We start from the raw sequence: 23,453 nt of genomic DNA, 5'->3' as shown, positions 1-23,453 counted from the left end.
TGAGGGGATCTGCCAACAGGGCTGGCCCAGCCCAATCAGAACTTTTGTATACTGTAGAGGGGGATAAAGTTCCTGTGGTGCACATAAAGAATTTGTTGGGGAAGACAGTCTGGGTTATTCCTGCTTCAGGTAAAGGCAAACCCACTCGTGGGGTTGCTTTTGCTCAGGGACCTGGATATACTTGGTGGGTAATGCGGGAAGATGGGGAAGTCCGATGTGTACCTCAAGGGGATTTGATTTTGGGGGAAAACAGCCAATGAACTCAATTGTATGCTGTTGCCTGCTCTATAACACTTTTATAGCCCACCAGCTAGATATCTTCAGGCCGCCAGCAATTGACCCTGACTTCCCTCCGATCATCACCTCAACAAAGAATGAATTTTGAGGAATCCAGACGAGCTCAGCAGTGACCAGATGAGTTTGGCGGTACCATCAGCAGGCAACAACCCAACACTACATACCGTCCCTCCTGCCCTGAAAGACTATTACAAGAGATGGAGCCTGACATCATGGACTGGATGAGTTCAGCAATTTTACAGGGATTGGTCCATGGACTAGGGAATGATATCTTTCTCTTTGTGTGTGGGTGTGGGTGTATATACATGTGTATATATGGGACAGGGGTGATGGTGTGTTGAAAAATGTGGGATCTGAGCATGACGTGAATGGTATGGAATAAGGGGTGGATACTGTCCTGGGTTCAGCTATAGCAGTCATTTTCCTCCTTCTTAGTAGCTGGTGCAGTGCTGTGTTTTTTAACTTTCAGCCTGGGAACAACGCTGATAACACTGATGTTTTTAGTTGTTGCTAAATAATGTTTATTCTGACCTAGGACTTTCTCAGTCTCATGCTTTGCCAGGGAGGAGGGGAAGCTGGGAGGAAGCAGAGACAGGACACCTGACCCAAACTAGCCAAAGGGGTATTCCATACCACAGCACGTCATGCCCAGTATATAAACCGGGGGGAGTTACCCGGAAGGCCCAGATTGCTGCTCGGGTCGGGCTCGGTATCAGTCGGCGGGTGGTGAGCAATTGTATCCTCTTCCCTTGTTATTTCACTAATCATTATTATCATTGGTGGTAGCAGTAGTGGTTTTGTATTATACCTTAGTTGCGGGACTGCTCTTATCTCAACCCGTGGGAGTTACATTCTTCTGATTCTCCTCCCCATCCCTCCGGGAGCGGGGGGAGAAAGGGGGGGAGTGAGCGAGCGGCTGTGTGGTTCTGAGTTACCGGCTGTGCTCAAACCACGACACAGCTTTAATATCTTCATTGGCTCGAGAGGTTGAATTAATAAATTAATACATCTCAAGGAGAGTTTTGGAACAGGGGCTGTGGAACAGGGGCTGTACTGGGGGTACATCAAATTCCTGATGACTAAGAATCTTAGAGAAATTTCTCTTCGTAAGCATAGCACAAAGTTGTAGAATTTTACCAGGAGAGAAGAATTTTGGCCTTAATCCATCCTTCCAGAACTATTTACACAACGCACTGGGGTAAATAACGATCCTTCCTCCTTTTGCCTTTCTTTGCTGGTCTTTACAGCTACTGCTCAGAAGCAAACTACGTGGTTTTGAGAAGGATCTAGACAGAGAAGTTTTTCCGATTTCAAGGAAACCATTTTCTAAAGATAGGACCATCACTAATGCTATCCTTGGATTTTGAATGGAAGGAATGAGAAGTAGTCTATACAGAAAGGGAACTAATTTAGGCCTGTGACTCCCAGACTAACTTGACTTGCAGCTCATGGTTTCAGATGGGGACGTCAGATTTCATGGCAGAGAAGCTTCCACTTTGCCAATACTTACTGGTAGCTAAGCTTTTTTTTTTTTTTTTTTTTTTTTTGAGAAATCACTTCTCAGATTTAAAACTTACATGCCAAACAGTGCAATTTTGTGTAAAGATGCTAGAAATGTTTAAAAATATAAGACCATCTATCCAATAATGCAGGTCTCTATAAATGACTGATGGAGTACAATACCTTTTCATTCTATTGAGGACAACTTGAAAAAAAAATATTTCCACTGGCATGCCTTTCTACAGCTCATAAATACAGGTAGCCGGACAAAGATAGTAACGATCTGTTAGTAATGTGGAGGAATCATATCAGCATTTAAATAGTAATCACAGAGATGTATAACTGTAAAAAAACCCCAAAACCCAACAAAACAAAAAAATAAAATACTTGTAGTACCAGGGAGATGGGTCTACTATCAGCTGGGAATTCAGCTCCGATTCCTGTATCAACAATGCGAGGACTCAAGATGGTGTGACACATTTAGTGCATAAACAGAGTCAAGTTACAACAGGAGAGACTAAGTCACTGTAATCCCTATCTACTAAATGAAAAATTCCATGGATGACCAAAAATATATACAACACAGCGCTGTGTGTTGGGTGAGAACATTGCAGTCTTACTGACACTCAACACTTACATGGATTGTTAGGAAAATAAAAGAAAAAAGCAAAAAAGAAAAAAAAGGTTGTGACAATAATAACCTCTGCCACAAAACTGTATCATCAGGATATCTATTAAATATAGAAACCTCTACTAAAATATCAACCATTTACACAGTATACACCACCATTTGACTGTCATGAATACAAATTGAAGCAAAAGGCTAACATTTAAGCCAGAAAAGAGAAGTTGAAAATAAATTATCATTTAAAAAAATAATGATAAAAATTTAAATTACTTTCATCTATCACCAAAATTAATAAGTTTTGTACAGGGTTATTGATTTTAGGTTTTTGCTTACATTAGTAAATAGTCATAAGATAATGATCTCGAAGAACACACATTCAAAAGTATTTAAAAATTGCTTTCAATAGAGACCTTCTTGACACCAGGATTATTACTATTATTACTTTTCTTAAATAGATATAGTTGAGATCTACTGAGGACTTTTACACTGTTGAAAACTGTTGACAACTGTAGGTTCACAGACCTACTGAGAACACTACAGGGCTTACTCGGTAAATGAAACAGACCTGGAAGTCATTACGGGAAATACCAAAAAAGCCCAAGAAGAACCAGATGCATCATCACAGGACTCCTCCTGCACCAGCAGCAGGAGTACAGACTGTTTGGTTGCATCTTTCAGGACACACACTGTTTGAATAGTGTACCAACCTTGGGAGTCATTTGAAAATGCTGCCTATTCATGGCTTCAGGTATACTGGTGTAGAAAAACAGAGGAGTTCAATTAACTGATCGCATTAAAAAAACCCAAACCAGAATAAGCTGGGTTTTTTTTAATGAAAGTACAATCCACCTTCCACATGCATATCTGTCAGATCACGTATGTGAGCATTTACTTAGTACAACATGCCAGTCAGATGGAAGATATAGAGGTCCGTTCTTATTCAGAGATCATAAAGAATTTTAAATACTAGCTTTTGGAAATAAATGCCAAGTGTACTTAGTATTAAGATGTATGACTGTATCAACATTAGTAAGAACTGGAAAGATCCGTGCCTGTATTCATTGATCTTGATTTTTGCTGTCCCCATGTGCACTGAATTGTTCCCTTTACTGAGAAGAATTTGAGTACAGTAAGGTACAGGTGAATTAGTGGAAACTGCAGTAATGGAAACTTAAATTTGTAAAATCAAACTGATAGAATTACTGGCTTCCTTTAGCCTGTAATGGGTAAATGGGCAATGGAAGACAACATTTTACATTGGTTAGTTTTAAAAGCACACACTAGTTTCAGCTTGTAAGTCTTATCCAGGGATACGTATGTGTTTCTACATAAAAGCATATCCAAACAGCAGCAGGTGCAGATATTACAAAAACCGGCTTTCAGTTTCTCTCTCATAGGGACACTACAAACACATATTCATGTTGGCTATTTTAGTTTAAATGCTTAGTCCAAGGTAAAGGAGAAGCGCATTTCAAATAGCTGAAAAGAATTTGAAAAACTGTCGCTGTGTTCCAAGTCTGACATGTTTTATTAGAGTTCATACATCTCTCCTGAAGTGGAAAACAGACTAAATTAAATGCTAAAATAGAAAAGAAGTAGCAACAGTGTATTTCAGTAGCTAGATTTTGCCTTTGTATATGTGTTGCAACAAATTGCCAACATATAAATATTGTTAGGTACACAGCTGAATACCAAAATTATATACAAAATGTAGAATAAATTATATAATATCTACAATTCCCTGCAGGCATTTTTGTATTATAAAATGAGCATAATATAATCTAATTGTTTTCAGTAACAAACCACATTTGATTAAAACCAAAATAAATATAAGAACATATCTGTATTTAAAACTATCTGTATAAATTTTTACTGCTTATTTCTCTTATGTCCGTAATGAGTGCAAAGTAAGATTAACTTCTTTGATTTTGCTAGGAAAATCACATCCAGAACCTACAAAGCTTTGTCATTAAAAGCTGCTATACCTACCAATGCAAGTCCTAAGCTATGTTCTGAAAATAAAACAACAAAGACGACTAAGACTGCATAGAGGAAGTACATGGAAATTTTTCATTCCTCCCAGAACTTAATTTTTGGTATTAATTAATTAAGCCTTAAACTAAAAAAAAGAAAAGAATTTAAACATAGACCTTTATTATCCCCTGCAGGAGACAAGTTAGAGTGCTGGAGAGGGCTACTGAAAAAGGCCATAATGGTCAGTTGTGTTGTATGCAACATTAGAACTGCAAATATCTTTTTAAGGTAACATCTCTTAAATTTCCAGTTCCATGAGTGAGAAACCCTACCCCTCCTTACTTACACTGTTCCTTTGTTAGAGTCAACAAAAAAAAAATAAAAAGTATTACTCAGCAATTAGAGAACACATTTAAATTAAATATGACAACATAGCTAGGAAATGAGAAAGGGATAAAGGCTGGTAAAAAGAAAGTCTGATAATGAAGACTGTAGTTCTGATGACTGATACAATATCTAAAGACTTTTCCAGGTTATTGAGATATTTATTCTTTTACACAGAGAGAGAGCAAGCGAGAAGGGTTGGGGGGAGGGGGGTAGAAGAATCTGTGGTCTGTAAATGATCAGCACAGAAAATAAATTATGGTCAAGTAACTGAACTTTTTTGATGTGTAAATTGAATCATTCCCACACGCTGGTGTTTTATAATTAAAAGACCCTTTTCACTGTGGGAAATTTTACTGAATTTTGTATTAAAAGAAGAAACAAACCATCAATCAGGAGGAGGGAACTCAAAGAGCTCAACCTATTAAACTTGAAGAGTGTAGTCGAATTGTGAACCACTTGCTCTAGGAAACTGTGGCTCTTTTCAGGCAGGATACTGTACAAAAATTAATGAGCAGAATGCGTATCTGATAGCTGTCCTAAAATCTTTTGTAGTCATATAGAAGAACACACTTCCCATTTGGTGTCACAAGATGCAGAATATGGTCTTAAATGAACCCTTTTTATGAGGTTCACAAGCTTTAAATTACTTGACTTTGGTTACCATTGAGAAAAATCATTGAGCTAAAACCAAAGGGAAAATAAGCCCAAACCCAGGTACTTGTTCAATTCAGTACAGTCACTAAGTAAGTACTGATCAGACAGATTCAGGTTTGCTCACAGCCAGATTGCTGCCAAATACAAACAATTCTGTGGGGGCACCAACAGCTGCCATTTCAGAGTCCTGGTACCTTTCGTGCTTTCAGCTGAGTTGAGGTTATGGCTACAAATGATATTTGCAAATTATAAATCTAAAGAGAGGCATCATTAAAAAACATCACAATATGGCAGACGCAGGCAACAGTAGTTTCTCAACAGAGCTGAGAACTCTCACAGTGATTTAACAGTTCATTTTGAGAATTTCATTATTTATTCTATTATGTTCTATTCTTGTGTAAGTGTAACTCCCAAGTTTGGTAACAGGGTAGAGAATTTATCAACCTGGATCTTCCTTCTCAAACAAAACACTTGCATCTGTTAAAGTTAGTGCTACATGAATTTATCCCATTTTATATTTTGACCTATACTGTTATTGCAACAACACTAAATGAGATACAGCAGCATCAATTATTGATTAGGGGTAAGTCAGTAGAATACTGTATACTGAGCACATACTAGCCTATTGCAATTTTGTAGTTTTCTCTATTCTGTCAGTTAGACAACTGCATTTCATTTAAAAAGTACCGATGCAACATACAGGTCCCACTGGAGCTTAAGGCTGTGGGATGATTCATCTTACCTTCAGCTTCCTATGTGGGGTTATGCTGGTGAGTCTCTGATGATCCAGCAATCTTTTCTGATGACTGCTATAGCTGAACCCAGGACAATATCTACTCCTTATTCCACACCATTCACGTCATGCTCAGATCCCACATTTTTCAATATACCATCGCTTTTGTCTCATATATATACACCCACACACAAAGAGAGAGATATCATTCCTTAGTCCATGGACTAATCCCTATAAAGTTGCTGAATTCATCCAGTACGTAACGTCAGGCTCCGTCTGCTGTAAACGTCTTTCATGGCTGGAGGGACGGTGTGTAGTGTTGGGTTGTTGCCTGCTGATGACACCACTGAACTTGTCTGGTCAGTGCTGAGCTCGTCTGGTTTCGTCGCAATTCATTCTTTGTTGGGGTGATGATCAGAGGGAAGTCAGGGTCAATTGCTGGTGACCTGAAGATATCCAGCTGGTGGGCTATAAAAGTGTTCTAAAGCAGGCAACAGCATACAATTGAGTTCATTGTCTGTTTTCCCCCAAAATTAAATCGCTTGAGGTACACACCAGACTTGCCCATCTTCCCACATCACCCACCAAGTATATCCAGGTCCCTGAGCAAGAGCAATCCCACGAGTGGGTTTGCCTTTACCTGAAGCAGGAATAACCCAGACTGTCTTCCCCAGCAAATTCTTTATGTGCACCACAGGAACTTTATCCTCCTCTACAGGATGTAAAAGTTCTGATTGGGCTGGGCCAGCCCTGTTGGCAGATCCCCTACTGTTGACCAACCAGGTGGCTTTTGGTAAATGTGTATCCCAGTGTTTGAAAGTCCCACCACCCATTGCTCTCAGGGTAGTTTTTAACAGCCCATTTTACCATTGGATTTTCCCAGAGGCTGGTGCATGGTAGGGGATGTGATATACCCACTCAATGCCATGATCTTTGGCCCAAGTGTCTATGAGGTTGTTCCAGAAATGAGTCCTATTGTCTGACTCAATTCTCTCTGGGGTGCCGTGTTGCCACAAGACTTGTTTCTCAAGGCCCAGGATAGTGTTCCGGGCAGTGGCGTAGGGCACAGCATATGTTTCCATGCCATCCGGTGGTTGCTTCCACCATGGTAAGCACATAGCGCTTGCCTTGGCAGGTCGGTGGGAGCGTGATATAGTCAGTGTGCCAGGCCTGCCCATATTTGTACTTCAGCCATTGTCCTCCATACCAGAGAGGCTTTAAGCACTTAGCTTGCTTAATTGTAGCACGTTTCACATTCGTGAAAGCCTGGGCAATAGTGTCCATCATTAAGTCCACCCCTCGATCACGAGCCCATCTATATGTTGCATCTCTGCCTTGACGGCCTGAGGTGTCATGGGCCCACTGGGCCAAAAATAATTCACCCTTACGTTCCCAATAAAACACCATCTAAGCCACTTCAAACTAAGCAGCTTTATCCACTTGCTGGTTGTTCTGGTGTTCCTCAGTGGCCCAACTCTTGGGTGTATGAGCATCTATGTGGCGTACTTGCACCACCAGGTTCTGCACCCGGGCAGCGATATCTTGCCACAGTGCAGCAGCCCAGATGGGTTTACCTCTGCGTTGCCACTTGCCATGCTTCCATTGCTGCAACCACCCCCACAGGGCATTTGCCACCATCCATGAGTCAGTATAGAGATAAAGTACTGGCCATTTTTCTCATTCAGCAATGTCCAAGGCCAGCTGGATGGCTTTCACCTCTGCAAACTGACTCGATTCACCCTCTCCTTCAGCAGTTTCTGCAACTTGTTGCAGGGGACTCCACACAGCTGCCTTCAATCTCCGATGCTTTCCCACAATACAGCAGGACCCATCAGGAAACAAGGCATGTTGCTTCTCACTCTCTGAAGTTCATTTTATGGTGGGGCCTCTTCAGCACACATCACCTCCTCTTCTGGTGACATCCCAAAATCTTTGCCCTCTGGCCAGTCCATGATGACTTCTAGAATTCCTGGACAACTGGGATTTCCTATTCGAGCTCGTTGTGTAATTAGTGCGGCCCACTTACTCCATGTAGCATCAGTTGCATGATGTGTAGAGGAGACCCTGCCTTTGAACATCCAGCCCAGCACAGGCAACCGGGGTGCCAGGAGGAGCTGTGCTTCAGTGCTAATCACTTCTGAAGCAACTCAAACCCCTTCAGAGGCTGCCAGTATCTCTTTTTCAGTGGGAGTGTAGCTGGCCTTGGATCCTTTATATCCCTGACTCCAAAAGCCGAGGGGTCGACCTCGAGTCTCCCCTGGAGCTTTCTGCCAGAGGCTCCAGGTAGGACAATTCTCCCCAGCTGCGGTGTAGAGCATATTTTTCACATCTGGCCTGGTCTGGACTGGTCCAAGGGCTACTGCATGAACTATTTCTCTTTTAATTTGTTCAAAGAAATGTCGTGGTTTAAGCCCAGACTGTATCTCGGAACCACACAGCCGCTTGCTCACTCCCCCACCTGAGGCGAAAAAAAAATATGTAATTGCTAAAAAATTTCATTATATTCCTCCCAAAGTATAGAGGTGATGACCACACTGGGAACACAAGCCAGACCAGTTTCATGATCAATGAGTCTATTGTATTACAAGTCATTACCATGAAGTAGAGTGAAACAAGAACCTTAGCCCAGGCCCCCCAGCCGATAAACACTAAAACAGCAAAGACTGGCTGTAAGTAAGGTACAACATGCCGAAACTCTGAGATCCATCACAACAACTCTGAGAGCCAATAAATCAACATTGTTACTAGTGACTAATAATCTGAAACAATGAATGCTTATCACAAATATGATTAGATGCACTCTGGTCAGATCTCTCGTTATCGCAACCCTTCCAGCCCCATGTTGGGTGCCTCAAAGAACTGTCATGGTTTAAGCCCAGCCGGTAACTCGGAACCACGCAGCCGCTCTCTCACTCCCCCCTTCTTCCTCCCCCTGCTCCCAGAGGGATGGAGGGGAGAATTAAAAGAATGTAACTCCCACAGGTTGAGATAAGAGCAGTCCAGTAACTAAGGTATAATACAAAACTACTACTGCTACCACCAATAATAATAATAATGATAAGGGAAATAACAAGGGGAGAGAATACAATTGCTCACCACCTGCTGACCGATACCCAGCCCAACCCGAGCAGTGATCTGGACCTTCCAGGTAATTCCCCCTGCTTTCTACACTGGGCATGACTTGCTGTGGTATGGAATACCCCTTTGGCTAGTTTGGGTCAGGTGTCCTGTCTCTGTTTCCTCCCGGCTTCCCCTCCTCCCTGGCAGAGCATGAGACTGAGAAAGTCCTTGGTCAGAATAAACATTACCTAGCAACAACTAAAAACATCGGTGTTATCAGACTTGTTCCCAGGCTGAAAGTCGAAAACACAGCACTGCACCAGCTACTAAGAAGGAATAAAAATGACTGCTGTAGCTGAACCCACGACACCTTTGTTAACTCCTGTTAAGAAGCCACTGGAGAAACAAGGACTAAAATCCTTGTGCACTCTCCATGCGGCTGCATGCTGTCTCCAGAGTACACATCCCACCTCTCCAGGTGCTGGGCCAGCGAAAGTGAATAGCACTGCAGCACTGAAGCTATTTTGGAAGAAGAAAGCTCTAGCACTACCACATCTGCAAGAATGGAACATAAATTAAGCAAGCAGCTGGTTCCTGCTTCCAGACAGCAGTTTTACTTCCATTCTTCATTGCTGTACAATATTTGAGTGATAAAAGCCTGTTTTATAAATAAATCCATTTCCTGTCTCCCAAAACAATGTGTGCTTTTTACAAAAACTTTTTCAGTTTAATAAAACAAATGGAAATGAGCAGTTGTGGCATTTGTCCCGTGCATTATTAACATTCATCAGCCATTCTCCATACCTGGAAAGCAGCTGAAGTCAACAGACAATGTCTGGAGACCCAAGCTCTGCTCCTGGCAACCTCACAAGCCCACTGAGTGACCTTGATCAAGTCTAATCAAATCTCAGATTTCTTTCAATATCAGTATTGCTTTGCCCTCTTCTACAAAGCTGTGTTTTACTTACATTTTATCAGTACATTCCAATGTATCATTTTCCCCATTTTACAGCTGGGGGAATTGTACAAATAAGAGAAGTGATTTTTCCCAAATAGAGTGGTCTGGAGACCACACTAGCTGTCTGGAGAAATAGTTAAGCACAACTGGCATCACAGCTTTGCAAAACAGAGATATGTCATGGCTGCATGTTCTTAAGTACATCTTTCATGGACAAACACAACACAGCTTAATTTTTGCCTGGTATCATACACCCGAGACAATTGCATCTGATGTCTATGGAAGAGAAAACAGTTGAGTAAATCTGACTAATTAATATATTTGAAGAGCTAATAAATGGCTGAATAGGGGAAATATTTAAACCACTACTTTATAAGAAAAAACCCAAACAAAGCAGAAAGTCTTGCATACGAGATTTTTAGAATATATTAAAAAAACCCTCCAGGCTTCAATATCATTTTCCACAAGAAACAGAAAAATATTTTCAAACACATTTTTCCAGTTTTAAGAATTTCTTGGAACTCTGGTATTTCTTTCCACTGCTCTTGTAGCCTAAACAAGAAGAATCACACAACCACTACAGAGTACCATATATGTTAGTAAGCTGTTAGTATCCACTTTTCTCAACAGCACACAGTGCAGCAGAGCTTTCCAGTATGATTTATTCTTCATATTGACACCTCTGAAGTATACCTACAACAGATAACAAGCCAAGTACAAACTCACATTTAATTTTTTTGCAGAAAAAGGTCAAAACCAAAAATACTGTCCAACCAACATCTGCCTAGCATGTCTAACAAACCACAGGCTGTATGCATACAAACTAGGAGAAAAATTAAATAAAATCTGTGTAGATCAACTCCAAGACTCCATGGAGAGCTGTAATACGATCTATTGAGCTTTGCCCCATTTCCATATCAATTATTATATCATTTGGGGTGTTAAGTAGATAATACTGCTTACACAACTTTCTAAAATAACTAAAGAAGCCCATGAGGATGCCTAGTTACTTGTGAAACATACAGACAAGATGCTCTCTGTGCAATGCAGCATCTTGTTTACAGGGAATCCTGTGATCTTTTCACATACTTGTTATTAACTCCTGTTATCTGTTGCATCACTGGAGGATAATATTTGCTTTCCTGAATCTTAATAATGCTAAATACATTTATTGAATTCAACAGATTTGTACAAGCAGCATGGGATTCGAGTTCAGGACACAAGATGAAATCTAGGTTGTGTGGCTCAGACAGCAGCTGAGCAAATCAAATCAAGATTGCTTATTTTTTTATTAGATCAAAGGCAGGAGCAAGATGTTTTGAAAAACTAAACACAGTTGTAATGGTATAAAATACTGAATGTCAGTTCCCATCTGGATAAGTTAAGAACCCCAAAGAACCAACCTATTTACATTAAGATCACATTCATCACACTTTGTGAGTATATATTTGCTCTATATACAGATACAGAAGACAGTAATTTTCATGTCAGACCAGTGAGAGTTGAGAGTAACTACACTGAAATAAAGTTATAATGTAATCAAGAGCAGAATAAGGTCTACTGTCTATATAAATGTGCATGATCTCTATACACAATGGATGGGTGGATGGACAGATGGATTGATGAGTGGATAGAGCAAACAAATTTGAATGGTTTGATGCTTACTAAATGTTTGCCAAGTGTTTTAAGAAATTTGGATCAAAGCTACTTTTACAAGTACCACATGGTTATATATACATACATAGTTTTAAACATAATACCTTTTATTAGAAATAGGAATACATCTGTAAGTGTGATTATTCAGGCAAGAAAAACACAGAAGAGAAATAGACTGGATGTACTTTCATATACTAAATGGCTCTAAACTAGTGACATTTAAATATTGTTTCATTCCAGACAGCGCTAGTGTAGACTCTGCTAACCAAAAGTAAATCTTAAAGATGCTCCATGTAGCATCGGTTGCATGATGCGTAGAGGAGACCCTGCCTTTGAACATCCAGCCCAGCACAGGCAACCGGGGTGCCAGGAGGAGCTGTGCTAGTTCATCATATGTCCATTGTCCTCTAAATACGACCCCACAATTCCCCCTTTTTCTTTTTGAACCAGCCAAACTTTCTTCAAGGAGTTAGTAATCATGTTAGACACTCCCTTTAAGATACAGGGAACGATTAACAATACAATCACAATTATACTTAAATTCACAATGCCTTGTTTACAAAGATCTAAAAGCCAACCCGTTATGCCCCAACCCCTTAACCACTTATCTAAACCTGAATTGACCACTGTTAGTTTGTTCATGTTGTCTTTTATCTCCTTGAGACTTTTATGAATTGACTCCGAATGGTCAGACAAATTCATACAACACATCCCTTCAAAATCCTCACACCCGTGACCCTGTGCTAGAAGCAAAAATCAATTGCAGCTCTATTTCGCAAAACAGAGTGTCTTATGCTATCTACATCATTAAGCATTTGTGTAAGTACTTCTGACATTAAATTTATCTGCTTTGCGGCCCAACACCCTAACTCAGTCACATCTCCTAATGCTTTTGCTGCAGCTACTCCAGGTGCAAACAAGGAGGCGATAACTCGAGACGACGGCACATCCCAAAATTGTACCTGATCATTACAATCGGGCCTCAGTTGTATCCTTGTTGACAAGTAATATTGAGCTCTAACTTAAACAATGTGTCATTTGACACATATCCCTTGAACCATTGTGACTGATAACCTTCTACCCCAGTTAAACAAGTTCTAAATGGGTGTCCTGGGGTTGCTAGAGACAAACAGAGGGAGTCCTGACCTGTTTCATTGGCTATAGTGACCCATATGTTCTGCCGTGGGTCAATTTTGACAGCAAGGTGAGCAAGTCCTTGTACAATTATCCCAAGCAGCACAAGCATGCCCTTCATATCCCTCACTTTTTTCCTCCCCTTTTCCATGCATATCGTTTCCTACACTTTCATTTTGTGCCTTCTTCACTCTTCCTCTGAAACTTCCCAAATGTGCGGCACTAAATTATCCCGCCCGCACTCGCTGCTACAGATGTGCGCTTTCTTAGCTTCTAAAAACAGGTGTTTTACCCACTCTGCCCGTAGACCATCGAGACGTGAGCTGTGTATTGTCTCATGTCCGGTTATCAATAGCACACATATCGCATCATGACAATCTCGCAACTTTCTTTCAAAACACTTTCTACACCCTGCGCGTGCCCTAGAACTTCAACAATACCATCTGATCCCACAATACTCGCAAACACACAAACTCCAAGGCTCCCAAGTTCCACAGTTATGGCACGGAATCCTTAGGTGCTGGAGTGTTTTCGGGTGGGTCATGCAACTTTTCTTGCCATGGCTTTACCCACTTGGCTGGTATCCATCTGGTTCCTGTATCCGTAACAACACATGCATATCCTCTTCCCCATGTGATTAACTTAAATGGTCCTTCCCAGGCCCCTGTTATCCCATTTTTAATCATTACCTTGCATTGTCTGCTCTTAACTCCTTCCAACCCTCCTTGTAGTCCAGCCCTGTGTTTTACCATTGGTGGCACCAAGCTATCTTGTGGCAATCGTAAGAAATTTAACACATATAGGACTTTGTTTAATCTATCTGTTGGAGATATAGCACTTTCTCCCCCTTTTTGTTTTTGAAGCAAACGCTTCAATGTCTGATTCATACATTTGACCATAGCCTGACCGGTAGGTGAATGGGGCGTACCCGTCACGAGTAATGCCCCAGAGCTGGAAAAACGCTTGCGTGGAATGAGCTACGTAGCCAAGGCCGTTGTCAGTTTTGATTTCTCGTGGCACGCCAAGGGCCACTATAACCGAACGCATGTGACGCTGCACATGTTTGCTATATTCGCCAGTCTGAGCTGTAGCCCAAACTGCAAGAGAAAAACTATCCAAGCAGACATGCATGTATTTTTGTTTACCGAATTCTGGGACATGTGTAACATCCATTTGCCAAATTTCTAAAGGTCCAGTACCACGAGGATTGACTCCTTTACTGTTTTAGGAATTGCATTTTCCAATCCAAATTTTATCCAATTTTGATATATTTTCAGAGCGGCATAATCCGCAGGCTCATCATAATCCCAGTCTGGTGTTGTGGTGGGAATATGGTCTTCCATTCTGCCTGCTAATGCTCCTGCAGTAATCTGAGCACTCACATGAGTGCAGGCAGTTTTTAACACCAGCTGTTTTTTCCATTTCAGTTAAAGCATCCAGCATTACATCTATAGCTCCCCAGTCAGGATCTTGGCTTTTAACAATCAACTCAAACCTTTTTGCCACTCCTATTGGATCATCTCGATAGTCTTTCACAGCTAACTTCCAAGCATCTAAATTTCCCATTGAAAAATTCACTTTTATTCTCATCCGACCCTCTGGTCCCATTGCCTGTCTCAAAGGTGCCCGAGTTACTGGTCCTGTTTTACTACGAATGCATGCAGCAATTGGGGTAACACTTTCAGATCCTCCTGCTCAGTTGTCAGCAACAGCAACCCTCTCCTCCTTGTCAGTATCAGAAGGATGCAGGCAGGCGATGCTCCTCTTGGAGGTCTCAGTAATGCATAATCTTCTACCCTATCTTCCTCCTTTTTCCTTAATTTTAAACACATTTCTCCAATATCACAACCCGAACAACACCTCTCCGACTTAGGTTTCCATTGCTTCTTTTCTTTTTTGTCCCTTTCCAAAGCTAAAATTAAGGGATCTGGCAGAGCTCTCTTAATTCCACATTCCTTCTGCCACTCCTGCTGGTTTCTTAACATGAAAAACATATCTGCATACATTACTTTGCTCTGTTGGTATCCTATTATTAATTTTACATGCACACACACAAGGGATCCCACAAACACACTCCACACAACTACAATACCTAAAACACAAACAAAATCCAATTAGACAAACACACCAGCTTAATTAGTTCGGTAACACTGCTGACATAAATGAGTGATTTCTCCTTGTCCTTCTACTTATCAGTTAACTTCACTACATCACCTCCTGAACATCTGCTTAGTTTCAGATACTCCTTAGCTGCAGTCCTGTTTTGGTTACAATAAATTTTGTATGAAGGTCATAAGGTCCTAAAACCATGTCAGCTACAACGATTTATCTTATACAAGGACCCTTATTATGTTCTTTTGGTTGGGATATTTTTTTTTTTTTTTTTTTTTTAGGTTATGCCTCCACCATTTCCACAATACTAGAATTTTTTGGTAAAGCCATTAGAATGCGCTTGCATGCCACATTAGCATTTTGCACGGCTAACGACATTAGTAATGCCTCCTTTATGATTTTCCAACGAAAGCCTTCCCAATGATCAGGTTGCTGCAGCCCCCCCGGTGTCGTTCCACCCAAAATTACCAGGAATGCCGTGGGAAGGAACTCTCCTTCCACTAACGCATTCTGAATAATCCCTCTCCATCATCATGTTGGGTCCCCGTCAGTTTTAGCAGTTTCGCCTCTTGCCTCCCCCCACCCCCTGGAGCTTCCCGCAGCTTCGCCTCTCGCCTCCCCCCACCCCCTGGAGCTTCCCAAGCGTGCTATCATGCCCTCCTCCTCCCCCCTGTGTTCTTCTCGAGCGATCTTATCTCTTTCCAAGTCCTCCAACTTTCGAAGTAGTTTCTGCGCCCAGTCCAGTTCCCTGTGGGGCTCGAGCGTGGATGATTTTCACAGAGACGTTGGTGGGGGAGGCGTGGACGGAGGGAGAGGTGGAAAAAGCAATGTCTGGCTCTTGGAGTGAGACGGGTCGGGTGGGATGGGTGGCAGCTCTCCCCCGAGTGGTTTTTCTATGCAAGGGTCGGGAGGCAGCGGTACGGGCCAGGATTCATCCACTTCCATCCCCTCGTTTTTCCAGGGATCCACCTCGTCCTCTGTCAGAGGTGCTGACGGGGCAGCGGGGGAAGGGACAGGGAGCCGATCGAAAACTCTGATCTTAGACGATGGGGGCTGTAAAGCCATAAAAGCTCTGGCAGCGGCTGATTGCTCCACCCTCATCGCTTGAAGGGTCGTTAGAATCAGCTTCCAAGTAGTTGCTAGTCCCTTAGCTTCTTTGTTGCCGTCGCTTACGGCATCCCATAACCGTTCTCCAACCTTTTCCCAAGTTTCGACCTTAAAAGCAGCCTGTGGATCTGGGGGGAACCCATTCTCTCGGCACCATATTAATAACTTTCGGAGCACAAGCTCATCGTGTTTAATTCCTCTCTTGGAGAGTATATGTAGGAGCAGTTTCACAATCGCGCTTTCTTCCTTTGTTACACTCAGCCCCATCTCTTATTACCGGCTGCTCACCTCTAAGGGTGTCCCGTTGCAACGTACATTCTTTATCTTCACGGACCGTCCTCCGATCCGTCCCGACTCCAGTCCCGCTGGCTCGGCTCTCCAGCTGGTCCTCTCCTTCGGGGTTGCTCCCAGTACTATCGTATGACGATCACGTCGGGGTGACCAGCTGAGGAGAGATGATAACGGACTCTACACGATTCAATGTGAATCAAGCAGAAGCCGTTTTATTGTTCTTGGCTATCCCTTTATATACAGAGTTTTCTATCTCTACATGCGGTCACACGCCTTTTGATTGGTAAAAGCCCTCTTGCACGAGGCAATCACGTGTCTCGGTAAGTGTCCTTATTGGTTCATCTAGTTCCTGGTGTTCTTCCCATGTATCTGACTGCAGATGTTTTCTTCCTCTTATCTTCTTCTTGGTATGCGGCTGCGTGCTTAGAAGAGGCCCTCATATGGCCGGTTCATCATATGTCCATTGTCCTATAAATACAACCCCACAATGACATGTTAATTACAATATTTATTTTGAGAATTAATTTACCAGGCTATTAAAATAAGTGTATGGGAGAGACAAGAGAGTTGAGGGAAATTACAGAAGCAGGTAAATAGAGATTTTTTCAGCTCTTAGGAAGATTTCACAGGAGCGTTAGGGCTTAGACAAGCTTAGCATTTGTATATGTGGGTTGGATGCCCACAGCAGTTGACTGACCAATCCTGTCATTCTCAGAAAGAGCAAAGTGCTATTTGACCAGGCTTCAGCTGGAGGAGTAAAAAAAACTACATTCAGTGTCTGAAGATGCATCTAAAAAGATTGCATTGACTGAGAAGGTGTTTATCTTCTTGAAATAAACTAGTTTCCACATAAGCAAGCAATGCCTCTGATTCTGCAGATTCCAAGTGCTTTATTCATTGTATTTCCCTATTCTGACTTTTCACACAAAATAGGCTATTTTCAAAATAAGCAAATCATAAGCGATTTTTTTGTTGCAAACTTCTTTCCAAAAACTTTAATAAGCTTAAGTGTTCCTCATATCTGTAGAGTAAGTATAACACTTTCCAACATAAATGTTAATGTCCCTTCTGAACATGGAAAAATTTGATTTAATTTTTTCTATTAACATAACATTGTTAGCCAAACAGATAACTTCCAGTTCTTACTCTTTCAAGAGCTTGTGTTTGGGAAAAAGAGCTGACAGCTTTGAAATTGTTTCTTGTGTTCATTGTACATACTCGTGGACTGTAAGTTCTTTCAGAGTAAAAACCCAAATGGGATCTTTTTTCCTTCCATTCTTCCAGTTTTTCTTGCAAAGACAAAAAATCCTTGCCAAGTTCATATGCCAGAGTGATCATTGTTTCTAACAATGGCATATAGTACTTGTGGCTAGTATGCATACAAAGGCATGATAGAGCTTTTTCTCCATATTCAAAGGTACTTTCTGGGTTTTCCAGGTCCTTGTGGCACACCACGATGTCACACAAAGTAGGGACAATTGAGACAGGGTTGCCTCTTGTCAGCCTTGCTCCAGACCAATGACTTCTAAAAGGATTTCCAAAGCTTTGGTGTACTGGCCACCCTGCAGGCAACCATATGCTTCCTGAAGCTCTGTCCTTGTTAAAAAAAAATCAATAAATTTTTTTTGATCTTCGGATATATTTCATAGAACATAGAAGTCTCAGGTAGCCCTTGAAGGCTAATTTTCTCTCATTGATTATTTCTTCTGTGAAGTTCCCTGATAGAGTTTTTTTGGGAAAGGTCACATCTTCCATTTCTTCACTAAACTCCTCCAGCAGATTTCTGTGCAGTTTCTCAAAATCTGAATAACGCCGTTCAATTACAGACTTGTTGCTGTCAAAACTCCCTGTTTGAAAAATTATGATTTTATACATCTAGACACAATAAACCAGAAAAATAATCATGAGAAGGACCATTCTCGCCCCAGTGTAGTCAGATTTTGTTTTACTGCTTTGAAATCTGCAGCTGTCAAATTAATAATTTCCACCTCCTGCTGTTCTGTGTTTTGTCACCAGACTTAGCCTTAGCATGTAAGTAAGTTGTAGATAAACAATGCACTAACAGATCCCATCCAGCAAGGTGCTGGGAACAGTGAACTAGCAGCAGGCTGATGCACATAAAACCACTTACAAAGCATTTCTGTAGCTGAACTTTGTTTATAACAGCCATGGCTGCTGCAATCAATCATCTTCAGTGAACTGAATGGATTTCCCAGACTTAATATCGAATGTAATCTATTTTACATTGGTCATAATACTCAGAAATGCTGTTTGCATCAGACATTTCTAGGGCTTTGGGGGTGTTATTAATGCTGTGAAAGAAGAGGGAGTATTTGGCAGTAATATTTGGTGTGTGCAAAAATAAGATGGAGCAACTCCATAGCCTTTTCTCCCCTCTAAATCATTGTCCTGTTATTCAAACTTACTTGGCATATAAATAATGCAAAAATATATGACATTCTACAGCAATCTGTTTGCCATCCAAAATCCTTCACTAACAGTAACGCTGTCCCATATTAACAGTACTCAAGAGTATGTCTTCCTCTGCTCTTCACTATCCTCAAAATAACTATAATAAATGTGATATTAGAAAAATATCTGCAAAATAAAATTGTGTGTTATGTGTTGTACAAATAGATTTTCTTCTGGTCCTGATCCAAACACAGTGATGCTGAGGAAGGGCCAAATCCCTGATGTGCGTAAACCAGTGGAGCTCCACTGAGGGCAGCTTAACTGCATCACTACACACAAGCTAAGCACATGGACTGTTGACCTTGCTGGCTTCCGGACAATGACCATGTTCACATTCAACTTGACCCTCTTCCCATTGAATTTTACAGAAACTGGAGCCATTGTGCTCATACCAGTTGTTTTCCTTGCTGCTATTGAAGGGTGCAAACCAGTACTAGCACTAGTGTCTGTCTGATTCCTTTCCTTGTTTTTCCTTAAAAAGAAATTCTCTCTTTTAATCTTCATAAATGATCTTTACAGGTGCTCCTTGAAAGGTTTTTAAATTTGAGCTGACTTCTCTGGTCTCTTTTCATTTGTAAGCACTGTGACATTTTCCTATACTTTGTCCTGCTCCCTGCTGAAAAGTATATATATGCCTGATGCATATCCAAAACAATGATAAAATCAATTTTTTAAGCTATCATTTTATCAAGGGCAGCTAAGTGAATAATTTACAAGTACTTGTTTTTTTCTTTGTGGAGTATGCATGAAAAAGGGATGAAATACCATTTAATTAGATTATCATTCAAATTGGCTCAATTTTGTTGTAATGTATATCTTTTTGCCTAGGCATGTAACTTATGAATGTCTACTTGCACATATGCTGAATCATGCTCTTGTTCTCATACAATTATAATAAAATAATTTTTAACTATTCACTAAGCTGGATACTATTGAGTGTAATAGAATGTGCAGCATCTAAGTAGGTGTTGTCTAGCATGCAACACGATCTTAGGACAGTCTCCAGAACATTTACCTGCTTCATGTTCTACCAAGCTGCATCACTCAGTATCAGGAACACTGGTATGATTCCTAGTATTTTTCATTTATATATCTCAGATATTGTTGCAAGCAAGGAAAACATCTCTATCTCTATTTCACAAGAGTACTGAAAGAGACTTGCTATAGATAAGTCCTCCTAAAGGCCAGGAGCAGAACCAGAAATAAAAAGCAAGTGTCTGTAATGTGAGTAAAGCTACAAAAATCCAACTTGTCCTGTTCTGTCCCTCATACTCATGTTTTACCTTAAAAATATGACAGAAATATGCCATCTAATGGAGCTCTAGGTAGGGAAGGGGAATGTTCCCAAGCGATCTAGCTGGAGGATGTCTTAGACTTTGTCGACATCAAAGAATTTTGCACTTGTGCTAACATTAATCTCTGATGGTGAAGTTATACAAATGCAATGCAGCTGCTACAGCACGCTAGCTCAGTGGAAGTGTAACTATATTGATATTTTTATACTTGTGTGAATTTCCTTAATGTTGACAAGCCTCTGGGTGTTAAGGATACTCAAGCTACTAATTTACTGTGTTGGTCATCTTCCTGCTGAAATCAAGAAGGGCTAAGTACATAATTAAATGGACTAGAGAAATGTTTTTAAATAACTGGGTTTGAGTAATTGGGTATTCCACATGTAGTCATTCCCATCTAGTATTTTGATATTTTATTCTTCTAACATGTCTGTCCCCTTTTCTTCTCAAATATAATTATGGTGTACTCAAGCTTAGATTTGCATTCCACATGTAATTTATTTATACCCCAAATATAAACATAATGAAATTTGGGGTCACAGGATTTATAGCAGACATGCTAATGCATTCTCCAGTAGGATAAAAGGCAGCTCTCTGAGCAGAGGGAAATGCAGCTCTGTGTGCAGCCACCTTGAGGATCAGCAGAGCATAGCCGGGGCTCACTGAGCGCCCTTCTGCAAAGTGAAGAAACGCCACACTTAAATCTTACTATCTTTTCACAACTCTTTATTCTTCAAAACCTAAATGAGCCTTTAAAATGCAATCTTGCTCTTAAGTGACTAAACAAAATGATTAGTGTGAGCATTTATTCCACAGCAGATGGAATCTCATTGTTTCCTCAGGAGTTTCCAATAAGCTCCTACTGGTTCCCAACGCTCAGACCACGTCCTTTCCACCCTGCCCATGACTGTACCAGCCAAAGCCTGTGTTGTGCCTTCCCAGCTTCCTGCCAAGAGCCGTGGCAGTGGGACACATTGCTTCCGAGCTCAGAGAGGGGCACCCAGCCCTGAACTGGGGTGCGTTGGACCTGCTTGCTGACTCTCTCTAGATTCTGGAGATCTGTAGGGAACAGCATTGACTGGAACAGTTTTTACTTTGGGATGTTGAACTGCACGTGTACCTAAATCACATAGAAATGCTTATTAAGGGAATGTTAAAGATGCTAAGAAATGAGGAAAGTGTTTATTTTTATGTCAGCATTACGGTAACCACCTTAGGTACATGATCATAGGCTATTCTTCTCAAAGATGCTTTTTTGTAGGAAGCCCATTTCTAGCAGCACAACATTTCAGAGTGTATTTAAAATGGAATTTTAGGCACCAGTTTAGAAGACTATGTGATTAAAAAATCTCTAAAAATAAATGTTGTCTTCTGGAAATGCTGAATGCATGAATAGAGCCCTTAAACATAACTGTCCTGCTGAGCAACACTCTATTCCAGTGTTCATTCTCCCATTCATTGTTCAGGAAGAGCTCTCGATGTGTAAACACCACCGGTGCCAAATGTTTAAAACAGGAGAGCTCAGGCTGCTGGCACGGGCGAGAAGAAACCAGCCCCAGCAGCACTGCGACCAAGCATGCACAGGTGCCATCAAATCAGACCAGCTGTAGCCCCCAATGCCACTCCCTCGAGCTCTGATCGACCAATTAGTGCCCTCACTGGGAACGTTATGCCAACTGTGCATTGCTGACCCCCCTGCCCCCTTCTCCGCGGCTCATACATATAGTTGGGGTCTATAAGGATGCTGGGGAAGGACTCTTCCTTAGGGACTGTAATGGTAGGACAAGGGGTAATGGGTTCAAACTTAGACAGGGGAAGTTTAGATTAGATATAAGGAAGAAGTTCTTTACAGTGAGGGTGGTGAAGCACTGGAATGGGTTGCCCAGGGAAGTTGTGGATGCTCCATCCCTGGCAGTGTTCAAGGCCAGGTTGGACAGAGCCTTGGACCACGTGGTTTAGGGCAAGGTGTCCCTGCCCATGGCAGGGGGATTGGAACTAGATGATCTTAAGGTCCTTTCCAACCCTTACTATTCTATGATTCTATGATTCTATTCTATGATTCTATACAATCCTGATGCAGTGGAAATCCCTGAATCATCCCGTAACCTATTTCGGAGAAAACTGTTTTTATGGTGATTCTGCAGTGACAGCAGTGACTCAAGACAGGGAAAAAGGAAGTTAGGGAAGATTTGCAGTTAGGTGGGTTATTATGGCTTACCTCTGACATTTTAAAAATTTTTTTTCCTGAAATATGTAGTGTTGCAGACAACTGTGTTTTGCATATTGTTCCCCAAAATCCTTTGAGCATGAAAATAATTCAGGTAGCAGGTGGAGTAGAGGAACACAATTGAATGGGCTCTGACAAACAACCATGGTGATAGCAAAGTACTCTGGCATGCACAAAGTTTTATGGTTGCTGGTATGTTGTGCAGTGTAATGATGACTTGTTGCTAAGCATAATTCGTTTGGTTCCCGAGTTAATTCATACAGAAGTCTAATAGTTTATTCTGTTCTTAGCGTGATACTGTTTGTTCAGCAAGTATACTTTGCTTGCAGGATAATCAGTTCCATGGAAAATGGCTGTAAAAAAAAAAATATCTTAAAATAAGTGGTTTATTTAGATGCATATATTTCTGATCTACTGCCAGAACTTAACATCCCTTTTAGCAAGCTTTTCTGTGCTGTTACAATACTAATTTATCACTTTTAGTATTCTAAAAGAGGAGGATTTGGGTTTTGGAGGTGTATATTTTCTTTGACGGGGAGAGTGGTGGTAGATAAGTTTTTAAGGGAACGCATTTTATATAGCAATGATTTTTTTCATAATGGAAGACCTTTTAGTACTGTATTCAGTAGCTTAATATTTCTGTAGATGACTAGAACTTTGAAAGGCTGACCATGCCATGTACCATATAAAGTTATCATTATATAATCTAAATGCAGCTGTTAACATGTTTTCACACAAAATTCTTCTAAACATGTGAAGATCATGTAATATTGAAGCAATGGACCTGCAAGCAGGGTATACAATAAATATTTTTATTAAAAGTTAAAAATTACTTTTTTTAAGCTCTTGAACAGACTTCTCTGTTAATATTTTGTTTCCATACATACTTACTAAAATTAAAATGAATTATTTCTGTAAGTGAAATAGGAAAGGTCATGAGCCCTGTAACATCAGAGATCCTTGTTTGCAGT

General features: G+C 41.0%; 1 protein-coding gene across 1 annotated transcript; it reads right to left on the bottom strand.

Moving 5' to 3' along the window:
- Positions 1–17,696: 17,696 nt before the first annotated feature.
- Positions 17,697–18,366, bottom strand: LOC115619140 (sorting nexin-20-like). The gene is given in 4 exon segments (XM_030511192.1): positions 17,697–17,760; positions 17,762–17,999; positions 18,002–18,116; positions 18,118–18,366. Coding segments are annotated over 4 exon segments (666 nt in total).
- Positions 18,367–23,453: the final 5,087 nt, after the last annotated feature.

Source organism: Strigops habroptila, chromosome W (genome assembly GCF_004027225.2).
Source record: "Strigops habroptila isolate Jane chromosome W, bStrHab1.2.pri, whole genome shotgun sequence".
NCBI lineage: Eukaryota > Metazoa > Chordata > Aves > Psittaciformes > Psittacidae > Strigops > Strigops habroptila.
This window is presented reverse-complemented; position numbering and strand designations above follow the sequence as displayed.